At 36.2% G+C, this 19740-nt stretch overlaps 1 protein-coding gene across 4 annotated transcripts in view; it reads right to left on the reverse strand.

Moving 5' to 3' along the window:
• Nucleotides 1–19740, reverse strand: part of pde4ba (phosphodiesterase 4B, cAMP-specific a) — a 162710-nt gene that overhangs the window by 46214 nt on the left and 96756 nt on the right. The window contains exon 1 of one of the 4 annotated variants that reach the window (XM_039691719.2): nucleotides 18180–18286. The exons of 2 other annotated variants lie outside the window; for them this stretch is intronic. In XM_039691719.2, the coding sequence (XP_039547653.1) occupies nucleotides 18180–18271 (92 nt within the window). In that variant the 5' untranslated portion in view covers nucleotides 18272–18286. Of the gene's footprint in view, nucleotides 1–8361; nucleotides 8508–18179; nucleotides 18287–19740 lie in introns of those variants that run through there. One more of the 4 variants, XM_039691720.2, reaches the window with a different exon arrangement.

Raw genomic sequence — 19740 nt, forward strand, 5'->3', positions numbered from 1 at the left:
TATTACTTTTGTAATGCGTTACTCCCAACACTGCACATGCATGCATGCATTTGGTCCGCGCGGAGGTCCAGCGTCTGATAACAGCAGCCAACACTGAATCAACATCCTCCTATTGTGCCCCTTTTTCCTGTTAGCCTGCCATCAACCACCATCGGACTTTTCACACTGTGCTTAACCCCGGGTTATCAACTTTTTAAACCCCAAAAAGCAACATTTCACACTTGTATTTTTAAAAGGGGCTTCTTTAAATTTCAGTCAAATTTATTTAGGGCAAACTGGATTGCATAGTCAGGAATCTGTGAGGTGTATAAACAGGTTGTGTGCAGTGTTCAAATGCAAATATGCAAATAAGAATGTTAACACAGTTTTTGATGCAAATGAGATGTGAATTCATGGATAATCTTAAAAAAATACCATGCAAAGTCTGTACAACTGCTTTATAGGTATACTTTCACACACACACAAAAAAAGTGTTCAGAAGTTCAGACTGTCCTCCTCTGACAATAAATTGACCACGGCCCCTAGATCCTGGAACTCCCTCCCTCTGACATAAATTCAACTCTTCCCATCTTCAAAACTTATAAACACAAAACTACATTATAAACACTTGTGATTACAATCCATTTATCAATATACAGATGTTTCTTGTGTTTTCTTTTATCTCTTGTGTTTCTGTTTGCATTTGGTACTTGTTCTTCTCGTTTGCAGTTGAATGCCATTTAAAGCCAGTCATGCAGTCATGCAATTTGAAGCATGCTTAGAGTTAATGTAAATTATCATTTTTTTATGTTTTTATTAACACAAAAGTCCAATACAATTAATCTTTTTGAAAGATAACCAGTCAGATATGTGGAGTGAGACACTGCACTACGAATATGGAAAACCACAAGAGATGTTCTGATACGTGTACTCAATGCTTGTTTTATACAGCATTTCTGTTGGGTCTCACAGTTGCGGTTCTATATACAGAAAAGCTGTGTACTATAAAGTATTTTTTTAAGGGTTGGTGCATTGATTATTGTCTTTAATAACATTCAAACTCTAATTCTATAATGCTTCTGCTATGCTGCAAGTGGGAATGATGTTGAGAAAGGGTGTGAAGCCAGTAACTGAAACTGCTTATACTGTGTGAAACAGACCTAAACACGTCCTCATGCTGTGCATTCAGCCATTTATTGACCATTCATTCCACTATGATATAAAGCAAAAACAGCTCTTGATTCAACATTAATTGCTGATCAAAAATAAAAAAATAAATAGATCGGATGACAAAACCAGACAAACACTTAAAGGTACAATATGTAAGATTTCTGTAATAAAATATCAAAAAATCATTTGCACAGTTGTGATATATTTTCTGCAGTTGTGTACTTATGGTGTGTTCACGTGCTATGGAAAATAGGATATTTTCCACTTGTGAACTGGTATTTACCAGTGTGTTGCGTTCAAGTACTTTTGTTGTCGTAATGTGGTAAAAAGATGGAGATCCAGACCTGTTATTTAGCTAAAACTATTTTAGATTGCTTAAGTCATCTGCAACAGCAAGAAAATGATTTATCAAAACTCAAAAGGTAATATAATATGCTGTATATTTTCTAGATCAGGAATAGAATATATTTTTACCATTCACGACTCTCGCTGTGCTCTCCGCCATTTTGAATGGTCAAAGGTTATCTCATCTCGGCAACTCGTCCATCAAAATATTCTACGAGTTGACCAGTGGAAAATACCACATGAGGGTGTGTTCATGTGCTTTTTCCACGTCGGCTTTTTGGTATTTACCATACAGTAATTGCCATAGCACATGAACGCACCATTACAATATCCCAAAAGTTCCTAAAGATTTTTAATTTCAGATAAATTCCAATTTCAAATAAAGGCTCGTCCCTAGTCATTGTCGCCTATCAATGACGTAATATCCGCAATCTCTCTTGTTTCCGCTTTTACTGCTATAGTAACCATGGTGATATTCATGGAACAACCGCGTTACATCTAGTTTTTTTTCCGTTCAAACATGATGAGCCATGGCAAGCAGACTTTGGTACAAAAGGAGAACTAACACGAGAATCAATATCAGCGTGGCACTTTCGAGATGCCGAGAGCTCCACGTCCGCTACTAACTTCGACTTGACAGAGCTTCATGAGTTACAACTTTTCAGAGACGCCACTCTCTGTGCAGTGGTGAGCAAATGCACATAAAACTAATCAATTTTATATAGCTCAACAAGATAAAATGTTAGAATATGATCTGTATGTTATTCTAATGTTGATCTAGCTAGCTCACTGCTAGTCTCATATAGCCAACAAACTAACACATAGAATAACATTATAACTTTCAACACACTCAAATGCAGTTTAGATAGTCACAGTGTAGACCGAATGAAACAGCGGTACGTTACCTCACAAGTTTCATTCGTCTAATAAACTGACCTGTGTGTAATTCAGCACTTGTGGGTAGTTTGGTCAAAAGAAATGTCCTTATTCCTTTATATCTGCGGGACGCACTCGCTGATATCTGTCTCTCACTAGCAATCGCACCCTATCCCACAGTCATATTAAAAACATCAATGTATTCACTCATCCCTAAAAATTATTAGATCCATCAGCATGACGACAAGTTCCATGATTCCGCATACCTACGCGTTTGTTAGAGGTTCGAGGTTAGTGACCCCTAGTGGCAAGGTTAAAGCTATAGTAGCTTTAAACTGAAACAGACTGGAAGGAGGCTGTTTTTTATCCACATAGTGGTATTTCTCATTGCACACTTTTTACAATATCCTTTCAATGGAATTTCTTTGTAAGAAACTTTCAGTGTTAGTCTGACTGACATCTTCATTGTGTATAGCTATCGTGTAAAGCAGAGTATAGTCTGTGACATTTGAGCTCCCTGGAGAGGTTAAGGCTGAAAAAAAAAGCTACCAGGAAATGACACCTCTGACCTCAGCTGTAACCAGTATCTCCGATTCCCATGGCATTACAATTACAGGGTTCATGTAAAAGGTGATAGTGGCTTTACATTGGGAGGAAATAAACACTTATAAAAGTTAAGTAGAACAAGTCTCCAGTGGCCAAGTTGACATCTTACAATAACTTCACTTAGCTGAACACTTAAAAGGCCCACTGAAGTGCCTTGAAACGTGCAGCATTATTCAATGTGTTGACGTAATTTCCACTGATACAGGAAGACAGAGGGGGACATTTTGTTTATATCACAGCTCATCCGCATATGAGCGCATAATGTATGATCCACTCTTTACTATCGTGTCTCTGGACCGGAACGGACGGTGTGCGCGCTGCGGCAGTTCACGCGACTCCATTCGCCCGAATGGAAAGCATTTTTACACCGTTTGAATCATAGTGGACACTTTAGTTCATTCTAGAGAGCATTTGATTGGACAGAAAATCTTATGAGAAGCTAAAGTGCAGGGTGATGTCATCAAAAGCATTGATCCATATTTGCGGAAGTGAGACTCTAAGTTCTGAATGCTTAAATCTTCTAAATTGTTTTGGAGCACACTAGCTTATAGATAACATAAAGGCTAATATATTCATACTAAAAGCCAAAAAACACCGTTGATAAGTGGAGTTTTCTGTGTTGTGATTATGTATTTTCTATTAAACTATAGTTTGGCAATTAAAAAAAAAAAAAAAAAAAAAGTAATAGCCCCAAAAGCTTTTACATCACAGATGATAGGCTCCAAGGGGAGGGACTCGTTCTACAATCTGTAGTTCATGAATCATAAACTTTTTTTCCCATAGAAGAGAAAAACTGTATTTCAAACTAGAACTAAATATCTGCTAAATGTTAATAATGATGTCAATTTTTAGGAGTACACACCCATATATATATATATATATATATATATATATATATATATATATATATATATATATACTCTTTACCCCTGTATTATTTTAGTATTTTTTTTTTACATATATTACAGTATTTTTATATTTTGAAATAGGTTTCATTTTTATATTTTCAGTTTTCATATCTTCAATTTTAGTTTTGATACATTTTCTTTTGTATATACTTTATATGGAACTAACTTATTTTTATTTCAGTTTTAGCTTAATAATTTTAATACTTCAACTTAATTAAAATGAAAAATGTTGTCTTGGAAACTAGCTGAAAATATTTATGTTTATTTAATCTTAATAATTTTTTTAAAAACATTTTCCGTTTGTTTATAAGCTAACAATAACAACACTGCTCAATGACCGGGCAAAAAAAAAATGTTAATATAAAGTGAATGGTTATCAACAATTTTTTTAGCTCAATAATACTTGACATCAGAGCTGACCACAGTACAACAAATAACCCCTTGTTGTCTTAAAGCTATGATCTAACATTTGTGCGTGATTGCCTCACTTGTTTTCATTTGTAATAATTGTGCAGAGATGGAATATCATTCGGTTGTGAGGGCAGCTATTGAAAATGTTTATCAGCATTTATAAAGAAGAATAAAGATTGTTTGATGTGTATATTCTCATCATGAAACAAAAAGAGCAGGATGTTGTTTTCAAGTAAGTATCTAATTACCTTGTGACTGGTGTTGACTCACTGTCTAACACATGCACAACACAACAATAGTTTATGTAGAGCTGATCCAAAAGATAGTCTCTATTATCCACTTCACTTAAAGTATAAGTGCCACCACTCCAACAATGGAGACTTTATAATGGGTTGCAAATCATAAAGATCTATGTGTTTCAGTTCCTCTCTCTTGTTGTGGAAATGACTGACATAATGTACTTCACTGTAACACATGAGCAATTAAATGATTACATTATCGGGCATCATAGATATTTTGTAATGCAGGATTTGATCATGTGGGGAAGAAGGGGACTTTAAAGGCAAGTTACACTGGAATCTACTGTGGCATCAGAGGCTCAGAAAAAGAAGAGGGAAGCTCATATGAGCTGGTCCGTGAGAACATTAAGGCGGTGGACCCGGCTTTAAATGGCATTCAACAAGGCTGTTTTTCCATGGTTTTTTTCGGAACAAAGATGCCCTACTCAGGGGATCATTCAAGATGACGCAGTAGTTTTGAAAAAAAACAAATGAGTTGGTATGCAAGCGAATGTTTGTTTGTGCCAACTTTAATAGTTTCAGGGTTGTGTTTAGTTAGTTTCCATTTTGTTTTCCCCTCATGTTCTAGTTTGTTCCTGGTTATTGCTAGTTTCCAAAGTTAGGGGAGAGCGCAGCTCAACCTTTTTGATTTTCTCAGTTTGTGTAAATAACTTGGGGTTCAGAGAATTTAATATTTTCAACATATTAATTTCACACATGTCTAGTACATTTATGTGGTTTCGTTTCATTAATGCAGTGTATACTTTATTCTCGATATGAAGAGTTCAGATGCAAAAGCCTCTAAATGCCATTTGAAATTTTCTTCTTTAATGATGATTTTTAACAAACTTGTATATTTAAGTTCAGTAATTTCACTTAAATAACAATTAATAGGTAATTATCATTGCCATTTAAGTGAAATCACTGAACTTAAATATACAAGCTTGATAAAAATGATCATTCTAGAAGAAAATTTCAAATGGCACTTAGAGGCTTTTGCATCTGAACTCTTCATATACCCTTGAAAGAATGGAAGTGAAAAGTGACTCTACACGCCCGTTGTAACATGTGAGGGGCACATAACACGACCATATGACAGCTAAAAATGTTATCTTATCTGATCTAATAAAAAACATACAAGACCAACTTAAATATTTTGTTAAAATACAATTATACATTTTCTTAAAATAAATTTCTTTTTTTTTTTTTATTAAAGCAACACCAAGTGACTTTTCCTCTGCGGTCGCCCTACAGATTGGAAGCGGAATTGTCCGTTACTGCTGTCGTAAATAATATATCCTACTGCATCCTTCTGTCGCACGCGCAGGCACGCACATCTCTCTGTTTATCCAGCACCGGCTTTTAAATCATGATGACCATTTAAAAGCTACCCGGCAGCTAGGTATCTTACATAGTTGTAGTATACTGTCGGGTACTCTACACCTATCAGCAATTTTAATGCATTTACATTTACATTTTTTCACTGTATATATGACAGTGAAAACTATACAATGACTTGTTCTTTTTTTACATCCAAAAACCGTAAATTTAACAGTATTTTACAGTACAATTACATTAAATGTACCATTATATACGTAAGGGTTAATGCCCGACGAGGTGTCCATTGTCAGGTTTTAATGGACGACGGCGAGGCGTAAACCGGCCGACGCGCAGCGGAGGACGGTTGCCTCCGCCGAAGTCCATTAAAACCTGACAATGGACACCTCGGAGGGCATTAACCCGCTTATACCATGGTCACTTGCCAAATAAAACATTAGTTTATATTTTAATTAGGCTAAATCTAGTTTTTACAAATAATAACTTGCCTTGCCTGCCTGACTGTTTATTTAGCAACCGGAGATATATAGTCCGCTTAGCTCGTATACCTTCAGGTTCACAAATGCATTTTTTTTTTCATGAAACACAAAGGTAGGCATAGTTTTTTTTTTATTACTCATAAAACAATTAATCAAACAACAATAAAAAAAACAATTAGCTCTGATCTCCAGCGATTTGCGCTTAACGTTATAGAGGGCAATAAATTAATCAGATCAAAGAGAGGGTCATTTGCCTCAGTCTCCTTAGGCTTGAAACGCTGTAACGTTCAGCCTTCTCCTGCCTTGGTTGTATGGACAGCTGCGTAAAACTCCCGCAGGGTCTCATTCAGGGGTGCGTTTCCCGAAAGCATCGTTATCCAACTATGGTCGCAAGTTATGTCGTTACAGAGTTCAATGGAGCAGAGCAGCAGCGGTGTAATTTTCTCCGTTTTATTTACATTTTTTCTTTCTTCAGCAGCATACCAGTCGTCAAAGTTGCCATATTCTCCATAAATGTTAAAAGAAATAGCACGAAGTCGCTCATTGTTGTATTAGGCTATAATATCTAACGTTAGATGATAGAGCATGTGACTGCCTGTTGCTATGGTTACTCACAGCTGTTGTGGGCAGCGCATTTATTTACTAATTTCGAATGGTAAACAGGCAGTTTCACCAGAACTACTTTACTAGGTGTCCTCTATCACTTTTTAACGGACACCCTGCAGCCAATCAGAATCGAGTATTCACCCAGACCATGGTATAAATCACAGTTATTTACCGTACCCTGCGCAACTGTGAAAAAAAAAAAAAAAAAAAAAAAAAAAAACCTGCACAACTGGGATGTACACTGGTGTCTTCTGCTGGTTAGATCAATATTTAAAGAACTCTCTCAACTGTTAAGTAACAGATATAAGATTAAAATAATATCAGATTTGTCTAATTTTCAATAAACACACAAAAAAAGATGAAAAATTAACTCTAACATTTGCTATGGTAAAATAAATGTTCAGTGATATCTTCCAAAAATGTAGTTTCTCTATATAGTGTTTATATGGCAAATAGTAATAGTAAATACACAAAATCCACCCAATGTGGAGATTATCTTTGTTGGCATATGGAGTCATTGGACACCTTTACACACCCTTCCCGGACGTCAGAGTACACTGTGCATAAACACAGATGTTCACACACTCATTCATTCATGCATGTGTTTGACATTTAAAGTGTATAAACACGCATTACAGACTGACACAAAGACATATTCATAACTGAAGTGCACTCACACTAAAATAAAATAAAACGGTTTCTAAACTTCTTAGGATACTTAAACCTAATCTTTCTTTACAATTAGGGCAAAATGTCATCTGGGAAGCTTGAGCTAAAGCTGTGTGGTGATGTTTACCCAGACAATGTAAAGCAAGAACAGGTCTCAGGTGTGAAATTACAGTGGAGCTGAATGTATCAATTGATATCATGAGCACAAAGATTGTGTAACGCTTTATCCAATGCATGCGCACAATAGACTTAATGGAAAATGTACAACAGATGTGAACAACTTGACTCTTGTATAAACACAGAGCTCAGTTTACTTACAAACACAACAACAAATCATCCCAATGAACTCAAAAACAAGTCTGGAAAAAAGGGGGGAGAAAGAGAAAATGCATAGAAAGTGACACTGGAGACAAAGATGTTTCAAAAGAAAAGATACACAATAGGAGATGACATCTGATCGCTGTGTGACAAGGGTCCAGAAGAAAAGGGACAGGAATTTATGACAATTTATGGCAGATAAGATGGGCAAGCTGACTCATATTTAATATTAAAGTAGTACTTAGCAGATAAATACATAGCTGCAGTGACCACATAAATAAGCAAGCAAACAGAGAGAGAGAGAGAGAGAAAGCATGTGAACCAGACAGACAAACAGACAGACATAACAGACAGAAAAAAAAGGGTGTTAGTTCTAACCTTAAGGTGGAGGTGTGCAGCCTCTTTACTACCTCCTCACTGAAGTCAAAATGAACCCTGCCTCTGTGGCAGGGCGACCTGCGGAGCATGGCCCTGAGAGACACCGCTGTGCTGTTGAGCGTGCTCTAGTAGCGTCTACCCTAGCACTTGTGCCCTCCCACAGAGCTCAACTTCACCGCACAGCCACTTCCTTTTGAAGTCCAGCTGCGCTACCACTCAACTTAGCAAAGCAAGAGAACGCGGCCGCACATGAAACCCGGGGCGGAGCTCGAAACATGGACTTGGAATGTCTGAACAAATGAGAACGTTACATTCCTAATGTCTGCAAAAGATTTCATGAAGAACATTCGACATTGCAGAAGGGTCGTTAACATCATTTTCTCTCATACTCCTCACATGGTAAGAATACATTTAAAGAAGTGTTTAAATGGTTTGGATCTCTTTGCAACTTTTTCAAATGAAACATTTTCCAGCTCAGTGATGCACTGTAATAAGATTTATGAACTGTAATGACTGTTCAAAGCAACTTACATCAAAGCAAACACACACACACACACATATACATAAAGTCTAATAACAATTAAACATACATATATGTGAAGAGTTCAGATGCAAAAGCCTCTAAGTGCCATTTGAAAATTTCTTCTAGAATGATCATTTTTATCAAGCTTGTATATTTAAGTTCAGTAATTTCCCTTATATTGCAATGATAATGACCTATTAATTGTTATTTAAGTGAAATTTCTGAACTTAAATATACAAGTTTGATAAAAATCATCATTAAAGAAGAAAATTTCAAATGGCATTTAGAGGCTTTTGCATCTGAACTCTTCATGTATATATATATATATGTATATATATACACACACACAAAATGGGTGTAAATAAATTAAATAAATTAAAATAAAACTATTTTAAAAAGTATATATATATATATATATATAGTACTTTTGACTGGTACTATATATATATATATATATATATATATATATATATATAGTACCAATCAAAAGTTTGGAAAAATGACTATTTTAAGAAGTCTTTTATATATGTCCATCAAGCCTGCATTTATTTGATGCAAAAAAACAAAAAAACAAAAAAACAAAAACAGAAAAAATATGTAATATTGTTAAATATTATTACAATTTAAAATGATAGTTTTCTATTTTATTGTAAAATATAATTTATTTCTGTGATGCAAAGCTACATTTTCATGAGCCATTAATTGGGTTTGTCCATATTAGTTATGGGTGAAAATATAAAACAATCACTTTTGCCAGAATTTTATGCAATATCAATGCATCCTTATTCAATATATTGTATGTTCTGTCCATACTGTGCCTGTTTGCATAAAAGTTTGATAGAAAGCCAAACGCCTCAATGAGTTTAAGACACACACACATACACACACAAATAAAGCTGATAGTTTGTGGTTGAAGAGTTTTCCGTGTAATGAGTTTTTTCATTTACTATGAACATGCAAACTTCCGACCAAGTAGCACTGCAAAACATGCAGCTTTTCAGTGTGTATGTATGTTACGTGAATTCTGCAAAAAGGTCACTTTGTGACTCTTAGAGTCAATTGGTCAAATGTCTAAGTTATATTTGCATTTATTCACAGGTCAGAGGTTATCATATTTAAACTTTGGTATGCAGTGGAAGACAAAACTGCATGAGCTTGAATTTCCGGTCTTGCATTTCATTCACATGCATATGAATCCAAGTGAAAAGAGCACCAAGAATAAGATGACGGATGGGCCATGACTTTATTTTTAACGTTTTTGCTTTGTTTGCGAGCATGTGGAACATCTAGCACAATAAGTTTCGTAACACATGATGAGAAGAAAATGTGTTCTCTGTTATAGGATTACAAAATATCCCAAAATTTAGTCATTATAAAAAATCCCTTAAAGATCACAGATCTGTCGTCATGATGAACTGCTAAGATACATGCCCATGATAAGAAAATGAAGTTGTGAAGAGACAAGTGAACAGAGTAAATTTATAATTTTGGAGGCTGAGTTGACAACAGAGCAGACAATGGCAATGCAGGGGAAGATCAGTCTGCTGTACAGCTGGTGATAAAAGTAAAAGAAAGAATGAGTCGAACAGGGGTGTGTGAATGCAGAGGATGACTCAGTGTGAAATAATTTTGACACCGATCAAAACGAAACAGTAAACAATATTCATGAAAATCTGTCCAATACAAACATATAAGAACCTAGTTTAAGGTTACCTAGAACTAAACTAGCCATGATGATTATACCCGTGATTAAATAATAATGAAAAAGGTTTCATTAAAATCATGCAAAGGGACATGGATGTTAAAGGACAGGTTCGGTTTCTGATGAAATAGAACGGTTAAGATTGAAATTTGGACGAATGCTGCTGTCCCGAGAATTTTCGGTTTCTGTGGTAGCAACCACCACCACCTACACAAATTCATAAAACACATTAAACGCATTTACAAAGATGTTAAATTCACAGAGTGGTCTGGTGTGTCCATAAAATCACTGCAAAAAATGCTTTCCAACAGGTTTTATCATAGTTTTTGTTCAAAGGGACATGGAGGTTAATGGACAAGTTCTGTATTTTACAGTTAGAGCTGGATCACTAAGGCACCCTAAGGGATTGAAAGTTGACGGCCCAGAAAGTCGTTGAAGAACATGTTTAAACATTCCATGAGTTCTCGCGCATGGGTCGTGGAAATCTCTTGAACTCTCGTTTCAGGCCTACAAGGAAGAAAAGGAATAGTCGAATAAAGTCGTTATTTTTGTTGTTTTTTTAAAAGTAGTCCCGTCGCTTGATAAACTTACAGTTGAGCCACTTTTGTCACATGGAATATTTAAACATTTTCTCCAATGACTTTGTGGGCCGTCAAGTTTCAATCTCTTAGGGTGCCTATAGACCATTTCACAAGATGTAAACAACACTGGTCCAGAAGCACTTCCTGTTTCAGTTTTTTAACACCACATAAAAGCTGGGATAAAATAAAACCAACAGACCATTTAAAACTGAATCAAAAAGTTAAACAAACATCTTTAAGATGTTTCTTTACATGTGAAATAAAGAAAACGGTTACAAACTGAAACATACAAAAAAACATACGAATATGAAATGAAATATCTTCGAATATCTTCATTTGTGTTCCGAAGATGAACGAAGGTCTTATGGGGTTGGTACAGCATAGGGGTGAGTAATTAATGACTAAATTTTCATTTTTGGGTTAAAAACCTTTTTTAAGATCATTTCTGATGAAATACAACGGTTAAGATTGAAATTTGGACACAAGCTGTCAATGGAGTTGGACAAAAACTACGATAAAACCTGTTGGAATGCATCTTTTGTAGCGATTTGTGTGAGGCAGTGAACACCCCAGACCACTCGGTGAGTTTGACGTCTTTGTAAACTAAAGTTTAATCAAAATGCATGTGTCAAAATTTTAACCATTCTATTTCATCAAAAACGATCTTAAAATGGCTTTAAGTGTAAAATACTGAACTTGTCCTTTAAGAGATAATGGGTTGGTAGTGTGCAGAATTACCAACATCATTGGTAAGAGTGCCAAAAACACTGATAGTATGATAGTACACCTTACTGGCCACTGGATGACAGCATTTTACAAATAAAGAAAACCGAGCCTTGAGTAAGATTCAGCTAGAATCTAATAAAAACATTGCCTGTTGACTATTTTCTTATTTAGCTAATTAGTCTAACTAAGCTGGGAAGAGAGAGATGATGAGTTACTAAATAATTTAAATGAAATCTAACTAAAAATAAAAGGATGACTCAAAATGCGAGTAATATTATACAACCTCTGACTGTCCCTGTATTATTATTATTTGTTTATTTCATAATCAGACTTCTATTTTATTAGCATTTGTTAAAAACATTTTGTAATTCACATGCTTTGAAATGTTTTGTTATTAAAAAAAAAAACAATGCAAGAAACTTTTCAACTAAATGTAAAATGACAAATATAAGAAATGGGGAACTGATTGTTTCTAAAAAAAATAACAAAATGTATTTAAACCCATTAGATATACAGCACAAAAGAAGTGCTGAATGATTCTAGGACACTCATTTCTGGCAGTGCAAACAGCAGTAGGTGACCGACTAACAGTCTAATGCTACAAACAGGTTGAGGAGAATCCAAACAGTTCAGAGTCACTAAGCAGACTTCACCTACTTGGTTACTTTGACCATTCCTTACATGTAACCTTCATACTTGACAGCCTGATACCCGAGTAGTACTGACACGCAGGATACTAAAAGAGGACCGCAGCACAGCAGCTCTCAGTTCTAATGTCATGGGTATACTATTTTCCTGACAGTGTCTGGGGTTGATTGGAGATTGACTTTGAGGAGCTTAAGCAACCTGATTACAAATTATCCTTGATTATAATTTCCACCTCAAGTATTCTACAAGGACTATTGAAGAGACAATTCAGAAAACATAAATAAGTGTGTCAAAAATATTAGAATTACATTTTTCTGTGGAAAATGTTTTTTTTTTATTTTTATTTTTTTTTACTCTTTCTCGATACAGAATCATATACAGTAACGTTAACTCAGTACTGTCGCAAATTGATAAATTAATTTATTGGTCTTAAAAAAACATGTAACATCATGTCAAAGTAGGTACATTATGCATTCTGATAAACTGAATTTGTGAGTCTGAATCTGATGTCTGCATGAGGTGTCAAATAATTAATTGCTGATGCATAAAAGACTGAATAAATGTATGACCTAAATTAATATTCTGATCTCTCCACTTACAAAGCAGTGAGAAAGCAAAACTGATTGGGAATCATTCTGACCAATACAAAACAGTATTTGGGGGACATGGTTGTTTTTTGGATTATTGTGCCCAACATATTTTCTCAGACTTAGCCAGACATTCTGCGCCAGAAAAACAAGTGCACAGCCATCTTTAGAATTTTGTGTTTCCTTTATACTTCAGTTTTAGCAGTAGCTCTGTATTAGCATCTCTGTCGAAGAGTAATTAGCTGGTGAATTTACTTATTGTAGAGTTAATGAAAGTTATCCTGAGCATTGTAATGTTTGAAACGGATGTCATCATAAAATGTCAGTAGACAAGGAAGATTTAAAAACGAGAGGTTCATTCATATATCCGTAAGATTCTTACCTTTATGCTGTGGAAATACAAACTGGAATAAAGAACACAACAAGCGTGGTGCAGAAAGGGGCGGGGCTACATAAGGTCTAGTTAAAGCTGCAGTCCGCAAATATCCAAATATCCTCACACGCAATATAGCCTACTAGCTGAGACTCCTTCTTTATGTGTACACATGTGACGTAATGAAGCAAAGACATGCACGAATCTCCCGCGGAAATCCACCAGTACCACTGGAATTAAAAACCTTATTACGAGCTTACCGCTTTGAATCCAGCTACAGCAAGCTGATAGTTTTGAACACTGGCTGGTTATGTATTTTCTCAAACATGTATTTTGGATAATTTTTAACCCCCAAAAAAGCTACGGACTGCAGATTTAAGAAAAAAGAATTGAATGCAGATTTAAAAACAAATTCATTAAAGTTTTGATATTAAATTTATAAACAGCTCAGGAATATTTCTGACATATTAAATGTGAATACCATGAATGTTTGAAAAAAAAACTGAATATGAAAGGCATTATGTATTCCATAAAAAATGACAGGATTAGACATTCACTAATTTCCTTTTACAAAACATAAATGAATAGAGATCAAAATAGTTCTCTTTGGTGTCTTTAAACTGACTTCTCTCAAACTATAAGTCTATTAAGAGCTCACAAAGAAGCATTACAGAAATATTTTACAAATCCACTCCGCAAACACCAGCACATCATTGTCTCATACTGTCTAAATGTGTTCAAAATCACTGAATCATTGCATAACATCACACACCTGTCACTCTGGGATATACTTCACTGATTCATGTGACAAACTCACTCTCTTGCTTCTAATCAAAGAGCACAGACCTCTGTTTACCTGCTCTGTCTAATTCAATCTAACACATCCAATAGGAACTGCATGCATCTATTTGATTCCTTCACAGATGTGATGTTCTCTGACAGGTGTGAGACAGAGGACAGCCAAGGAGAAAGAGAGAAAAAAAGAACAGTTAAAGGGATAGTTTACCTATAAATTAAAATTCATGCACCACCAATGTCTTTCTTTATTCTGTGGAACTCAAAAGATGATATTATGAAGCATGTAAGTACAGTTTTGGTTCCTATTGACTTCCAATGTGTGGAAAAAAAAAAAAACATACAATGGAAGTCAATGGGAACCAAAACTGTTTGGTAATCAACGTTCTTCAACATTTTATTATGTGTTTGCTCCACAGAAATGCACAAGGGAAGTGTTAATAATTCAATAACTGCATGAAGCGCACAGTGACATATATAGAGCACAGTAAAATGATGGTCAATAACCAAATTATGATTTTTCATCTTAAGGTGAACTATTGCTTTAAAGTGAGCGATTGAAAGCACATTTGGAGCAAAAGAAAGTCAGAAAGGCTATAAGAAAGGGGAAGAGGTGATAAAAAGAAAAGAACTGGTGGAAATGAATGTGGGAGGGCAAGGGGAAGATGAAAGGACAGAGTAAGGGGGGTTGATCTCACCAGATGGGCACAGGTAAGGAAGATGGAGAGGTGAATGGTAGAAGGCAAAGGGCCTGACTCCCACTGTGAAGCCGGCTAGCCGACAGCCCAGCGGACCCAATCTACACGCTTTCACTGCTCACTCTATACTACAAGCGTATCTGACTGGAAAAAACACAGAATAGCACTTATGCTTCAGCTACTACGATAACAGCCCGCTGATCATAACAATAACACATAACCACTTCTCATCACGTTTCTAAATTTTAATGTGTATACTGTATTACATAATTGAGCAAATAGACTGTATATTTAAACACTGGGATCAGTTCCATCTGTAATAGTTCGAATCACACTAAGGTAATAGCATAGGTTAGATGTGGAAGTGGAGATAGGGATGTGGTGCTGTGAATTACATTTCAGGTCGATTTGAAAGTGGCTGAACTAGGAATGAGAATGTTTTAAACGTCAATGCATAAACAACCTTGACATGTTAAAATCATGCCCATGAGCTGCCCACCTGTAACAGGCTAAGACTTAATCATTTTAAATGTTTTATCAAATGCTAGCGCTGGATTTATATTTTGCTATTTCGTGTCTACGACAAACGCAAACAAACATTTTGGACCTGAATTTGTATATGGACTAATTTTCTAAATGTTTAGACCAAAATATATTGCACCCCATAAACACAATCATGCAAAGAAAAAAAGCAGTAAACCACCCCTTTAAATCCAAAGATCGTCACTGCTTTCTGGATGTATGATATAACAATAAAATGTTGTTTTTTCTCTATAACGGATACTTGTATTACACCATTAGACGAGGGGTCAGAGCTGTTGTTGGACATGATATGTGCAGAGCAGAGTATTCCATGACTTGCAAAGCATGCTGTAAACTGATCTTCTGTTCAGGAATGACAGCTGCCTTCTGTGTGCCCGTGTGTAGCCTTCACAAATGAGTTTGTGGGGAGCATGTTCATCTAATCCTGTCAATCACAATGGAAGCATATAAGCGACAGTCTATTGCACTCCTATCATGTGACAATTGTTCTATAGCTCTGCCTTTATTTATTCCATTATGTTATGTAGTTTAGGTTCTTTCTCATCTTACTCGTAATTTTAAGAAGTTTTCTCGTTTGTCTCGCTTTCTTGTGAGGCACATTTTTCTGTATTAGGACAAGTGCTCCACAAATAAATAGTTAAACTGAGCTGAATTGACCTAATTCAATTCCACTAATTAAAAACTAAAGATGCGTTTAAAAGATTACACTCATGATTTAAAATCGTGTGCTTGGACTTATGATTCTAGTTATATCAGTAGCTCAATTCCATCTAAATCCAATGCACATGGCACCCTTTAGTGTCAATATAACACACACCGAGCTGTGTTTGGTTATGGTTTAGTTCTGGGGTAGGTTTACGGCTAGACCACTAGGAGGAGCCCTCTGGCCCATATATATCTGCGTCTCATATTGGCGCTAAAGGGTGCCATGTGTGTTGAATGTAGACGAAATGTCAAAAGCGTCAGTATATGACTCCTTGGGATGAGAAAGGGCTGGAACCGCACAGTTCAGACTGACATTTTAAAATCATGTAGTGTGAACAAGGCATTACCCGGATTAAACCTAATTTGCTGGATGCTTACACTCATTGAATAATGACAGACTGCATAGCACATTTCTATAATGGCATAGGGCACCTTTTGTTTTTGCAAGTTGCAACATCCTGCCACTAGTTGTCAGTATAACATCGAAGGCGACTCATGTCAGCCAGCAAAACAAAAGGAATTTACACCTTCAAGCATTTCTCTCAAGGAATGATTGTGGAAACACCACCTAGTTCTGTGTAGGCCAGAGAGGACAAAGAAGAACATACTGCTATATTATACTGAATATATAAAAAGCTTGAATAAGCTATAAATCAACCACCACGGCTCCTCCATTGAGCCTGTTTATCAATGAGAGAGAGCGATGAGAGTATGTCAAGCCAAAAGACAGTGAATGGGAGAGAGTGGCAGAAGGTCAAACGTTTTCAAGAGCAAAACCTTTGATTTTCTAAGAAATCAAAGACATTTTAAGTCCTATTAGAGAAAATATTTTCAAAGCAGCGCTATACCGCCATGCCAAGAACTCTCTGGATGAATACAATTAAACCCCATCCACTTGGATTTTAGTCTGCAGGCACATTCAAGTTATGAATGAGAATGAAAATATCAAGAATGAAATGCAGCCTTTCAAAATCATTTAAAAGTCTCCAAATAGACCCCTTTTGCGCTGACGTCACAGTTACGTCACGGCGCTAGCTGGAGGCAAAGCAAAGCGAAAACTGGAGGCGGCCAATGCAAACTAGCACAGATTTGGCTACATAATAAGGAGCTTAAATTACTTTTATTATTTTTAAATGTCATCTTATTGTGTTGTTTGGTGCAAGTATCAATGAAAAATGAATATGCTGTCTCTGGAACTTTTATTTCTAGAAAATATTCACGTCATTAAAATCACAAAGTAATTACACTTTTTACATTGTCGTCTTCTCTGCCCTGGCTCGGCAGAACTGCGGATTATACACACAAGTCTTGTACAGGACCATATAGGCATCTAAAGATTTATATGCCCTCAGTTTCTCTTTACGATCGGTTTCTCTATAAGGTAGGTGTAGAAGTCAGGCCACTCAACCGAGGTAACGTAACGTTAATCCTGTCAGATCGTCCATGCATTGAGTGAGCGTGTAGGCGGCTACGGGTCGGCCAATCTGGTTCTGTCCGTTAAAAATAACTTTTGGAAATAACAATCGCGGTCCTGGACAGTGAGTGACCTTACACATTAATATAAAATCTGATTTTCTCCAGTCATTATTAAAAAAAACAAGCTAACAATACTTGCTAACTAGCGTTAGCGAAGCGGCCAGAGGGATCGTTCTGCCTCCACCTAAGCTCCGCCCACATAAAAACGTCACCATGTTTACCAACTGAAAAGGGGTCTATACAATTCAAACATAAAAGCTTTGAATCAAATGGACAAACTGTAACTGCAGAATTTTAACATTATCCTCTCAAAACAATGTACAACTGTGTGTGCAGCAATCTTCTAAAACATGAATTAGTTGAATTTGCCATTACAACAAGTTGCACAAGCTAAATCAATAAATCAAAACTAACTAACAGGTCTCTTCTGTGGTTATAACCCAACACCCATTCGTGCTTACCAGACCCAAGAGTGGCGACGGTACGCGAAGGTGCCCAGACTCAGACAGGACTTTAGAAAGCTTTTGTTCTCTGGCAGGTTCAAATCTGTCATATTTAAATTCCCAACAGATTCAGAAGTTGTGCAGAGGGAGCTCTTTGAACTCTAAACTCATCCTTCCACCAGTTAAAAACGCTGGAGGGACTCAGAGCAGCGGAGAGAGGGTTACTGTATCTGTTAGTGGGAGTCTCTGGTTGCATTGTCAGTCAGTCACGCTTCTACCTCCTCAGGGGGTCGAGTATCATAGGTCTGCTCACACCTAGCAGAAACTGCGTCTCTTGTGTGTACCGCAGCTCTTCACTTTCAGAGACAGGAAGACGGTGGCCTCTGCTTGGCAGTAAACAAGAACATCCGGAGTGCAGGGGCAGTCACACAGTCAGTAAGTCTGTTTCCAATCCCACAGAGAGACATAAGACATGTACCTATTATTCTTGCACAGTTTAAATGGTTCTCTGATGGATTTCATCAACAAGTAGACTGTACACGTGATAACAGTCTAGAAAATGGAAACCAGGCGCCCAGCTGATCTCTGGGGTGATGATGGTCTCAGAGGATTTATGTGTTTATCCCAAATCCATTATAGTTGTATCTTTCTGTCCTAAAAGAGAGAGTTTAGCAGATGATCCCTTTATTTGGTATCTCTCTGGCTCTGACTAGCTAATTTGATTCTATATTTAGTACTATTTTTGCAGTTGGTGCTTATATTAGTTCTGTCAATCGATAAAAGAAATTAACTAGATGAATCCCTTATTTTCTGTGAATATTCGCAATTAAAAACAAGTTTTTTTTATACGGTTTTAATATATTTTACAATGTAATAATTCCGCAGGTAATCTCGAAATAATCTCCCCACACACATATTAAACAATAATTATAGCCATTAAACATTACAGAATTAAAAGGATTCAAAAATATATCAACTCTTAATTTAAGTAAGCTTTAAACAATCCTCACATAAACCCTTAATAAATGCCACATTTAGCTGTACACTTCTAACAGCTAGGAAATAGAGAAATTGAACAACGTTGTCAAACATTCTGCATGAATAAATTGTAAATTAAAAATAAACTAGTCTAATCCTTATTAAAGCTACAAAAGTTCTTTAGTCAAGAGTAGGGAGTAATTTTCTTTGGTACCTTTGTTCTTTGATTGACTTTACTGACAGACAGAATTAGTAGCTGCTGTCACTTTAAGATCATCTGCTGATGACAGATAAGCGGATTTCATTCGCAACTCATTCTCTCACAACTCTTTAAGTTCATTTATGACTTTATTTAACTAATTTAAGACTGCTCTTATGAGGATACTTGACAAAACTGACATTTTGGCATAAATCTCTGTGTTATTGTTCATTAAAGTGCGAAAGAGAACTCTCTTCTGGTGCTCTGTTTGTGCGCATGATACTGCCGTGCGCCTTTCTGAGTGGTGTGTCTGTGTGCTTTAGGATACAGGACATTCACAAGGCAGCGTGTTCTCTTTGTCTTGTCGCGCTTCAATGGGTTAAAAGCCTTTGCATGTATAAG

Source organism: Pimephales promelas, chromosome 8, assembly GCF_988280905.1.
Source record: "Pimephales promelas chromosome 8, fPimPro1.hap1.1, whole genome shotgun sequence".
In the NCBI taxonomy this organism is placed as follows: Eukaryota; Metazoa; Chordata; class Actinopteri; order Cypriniformes; family Leuciscidae; genus Pimephales; species Pimephales promelas.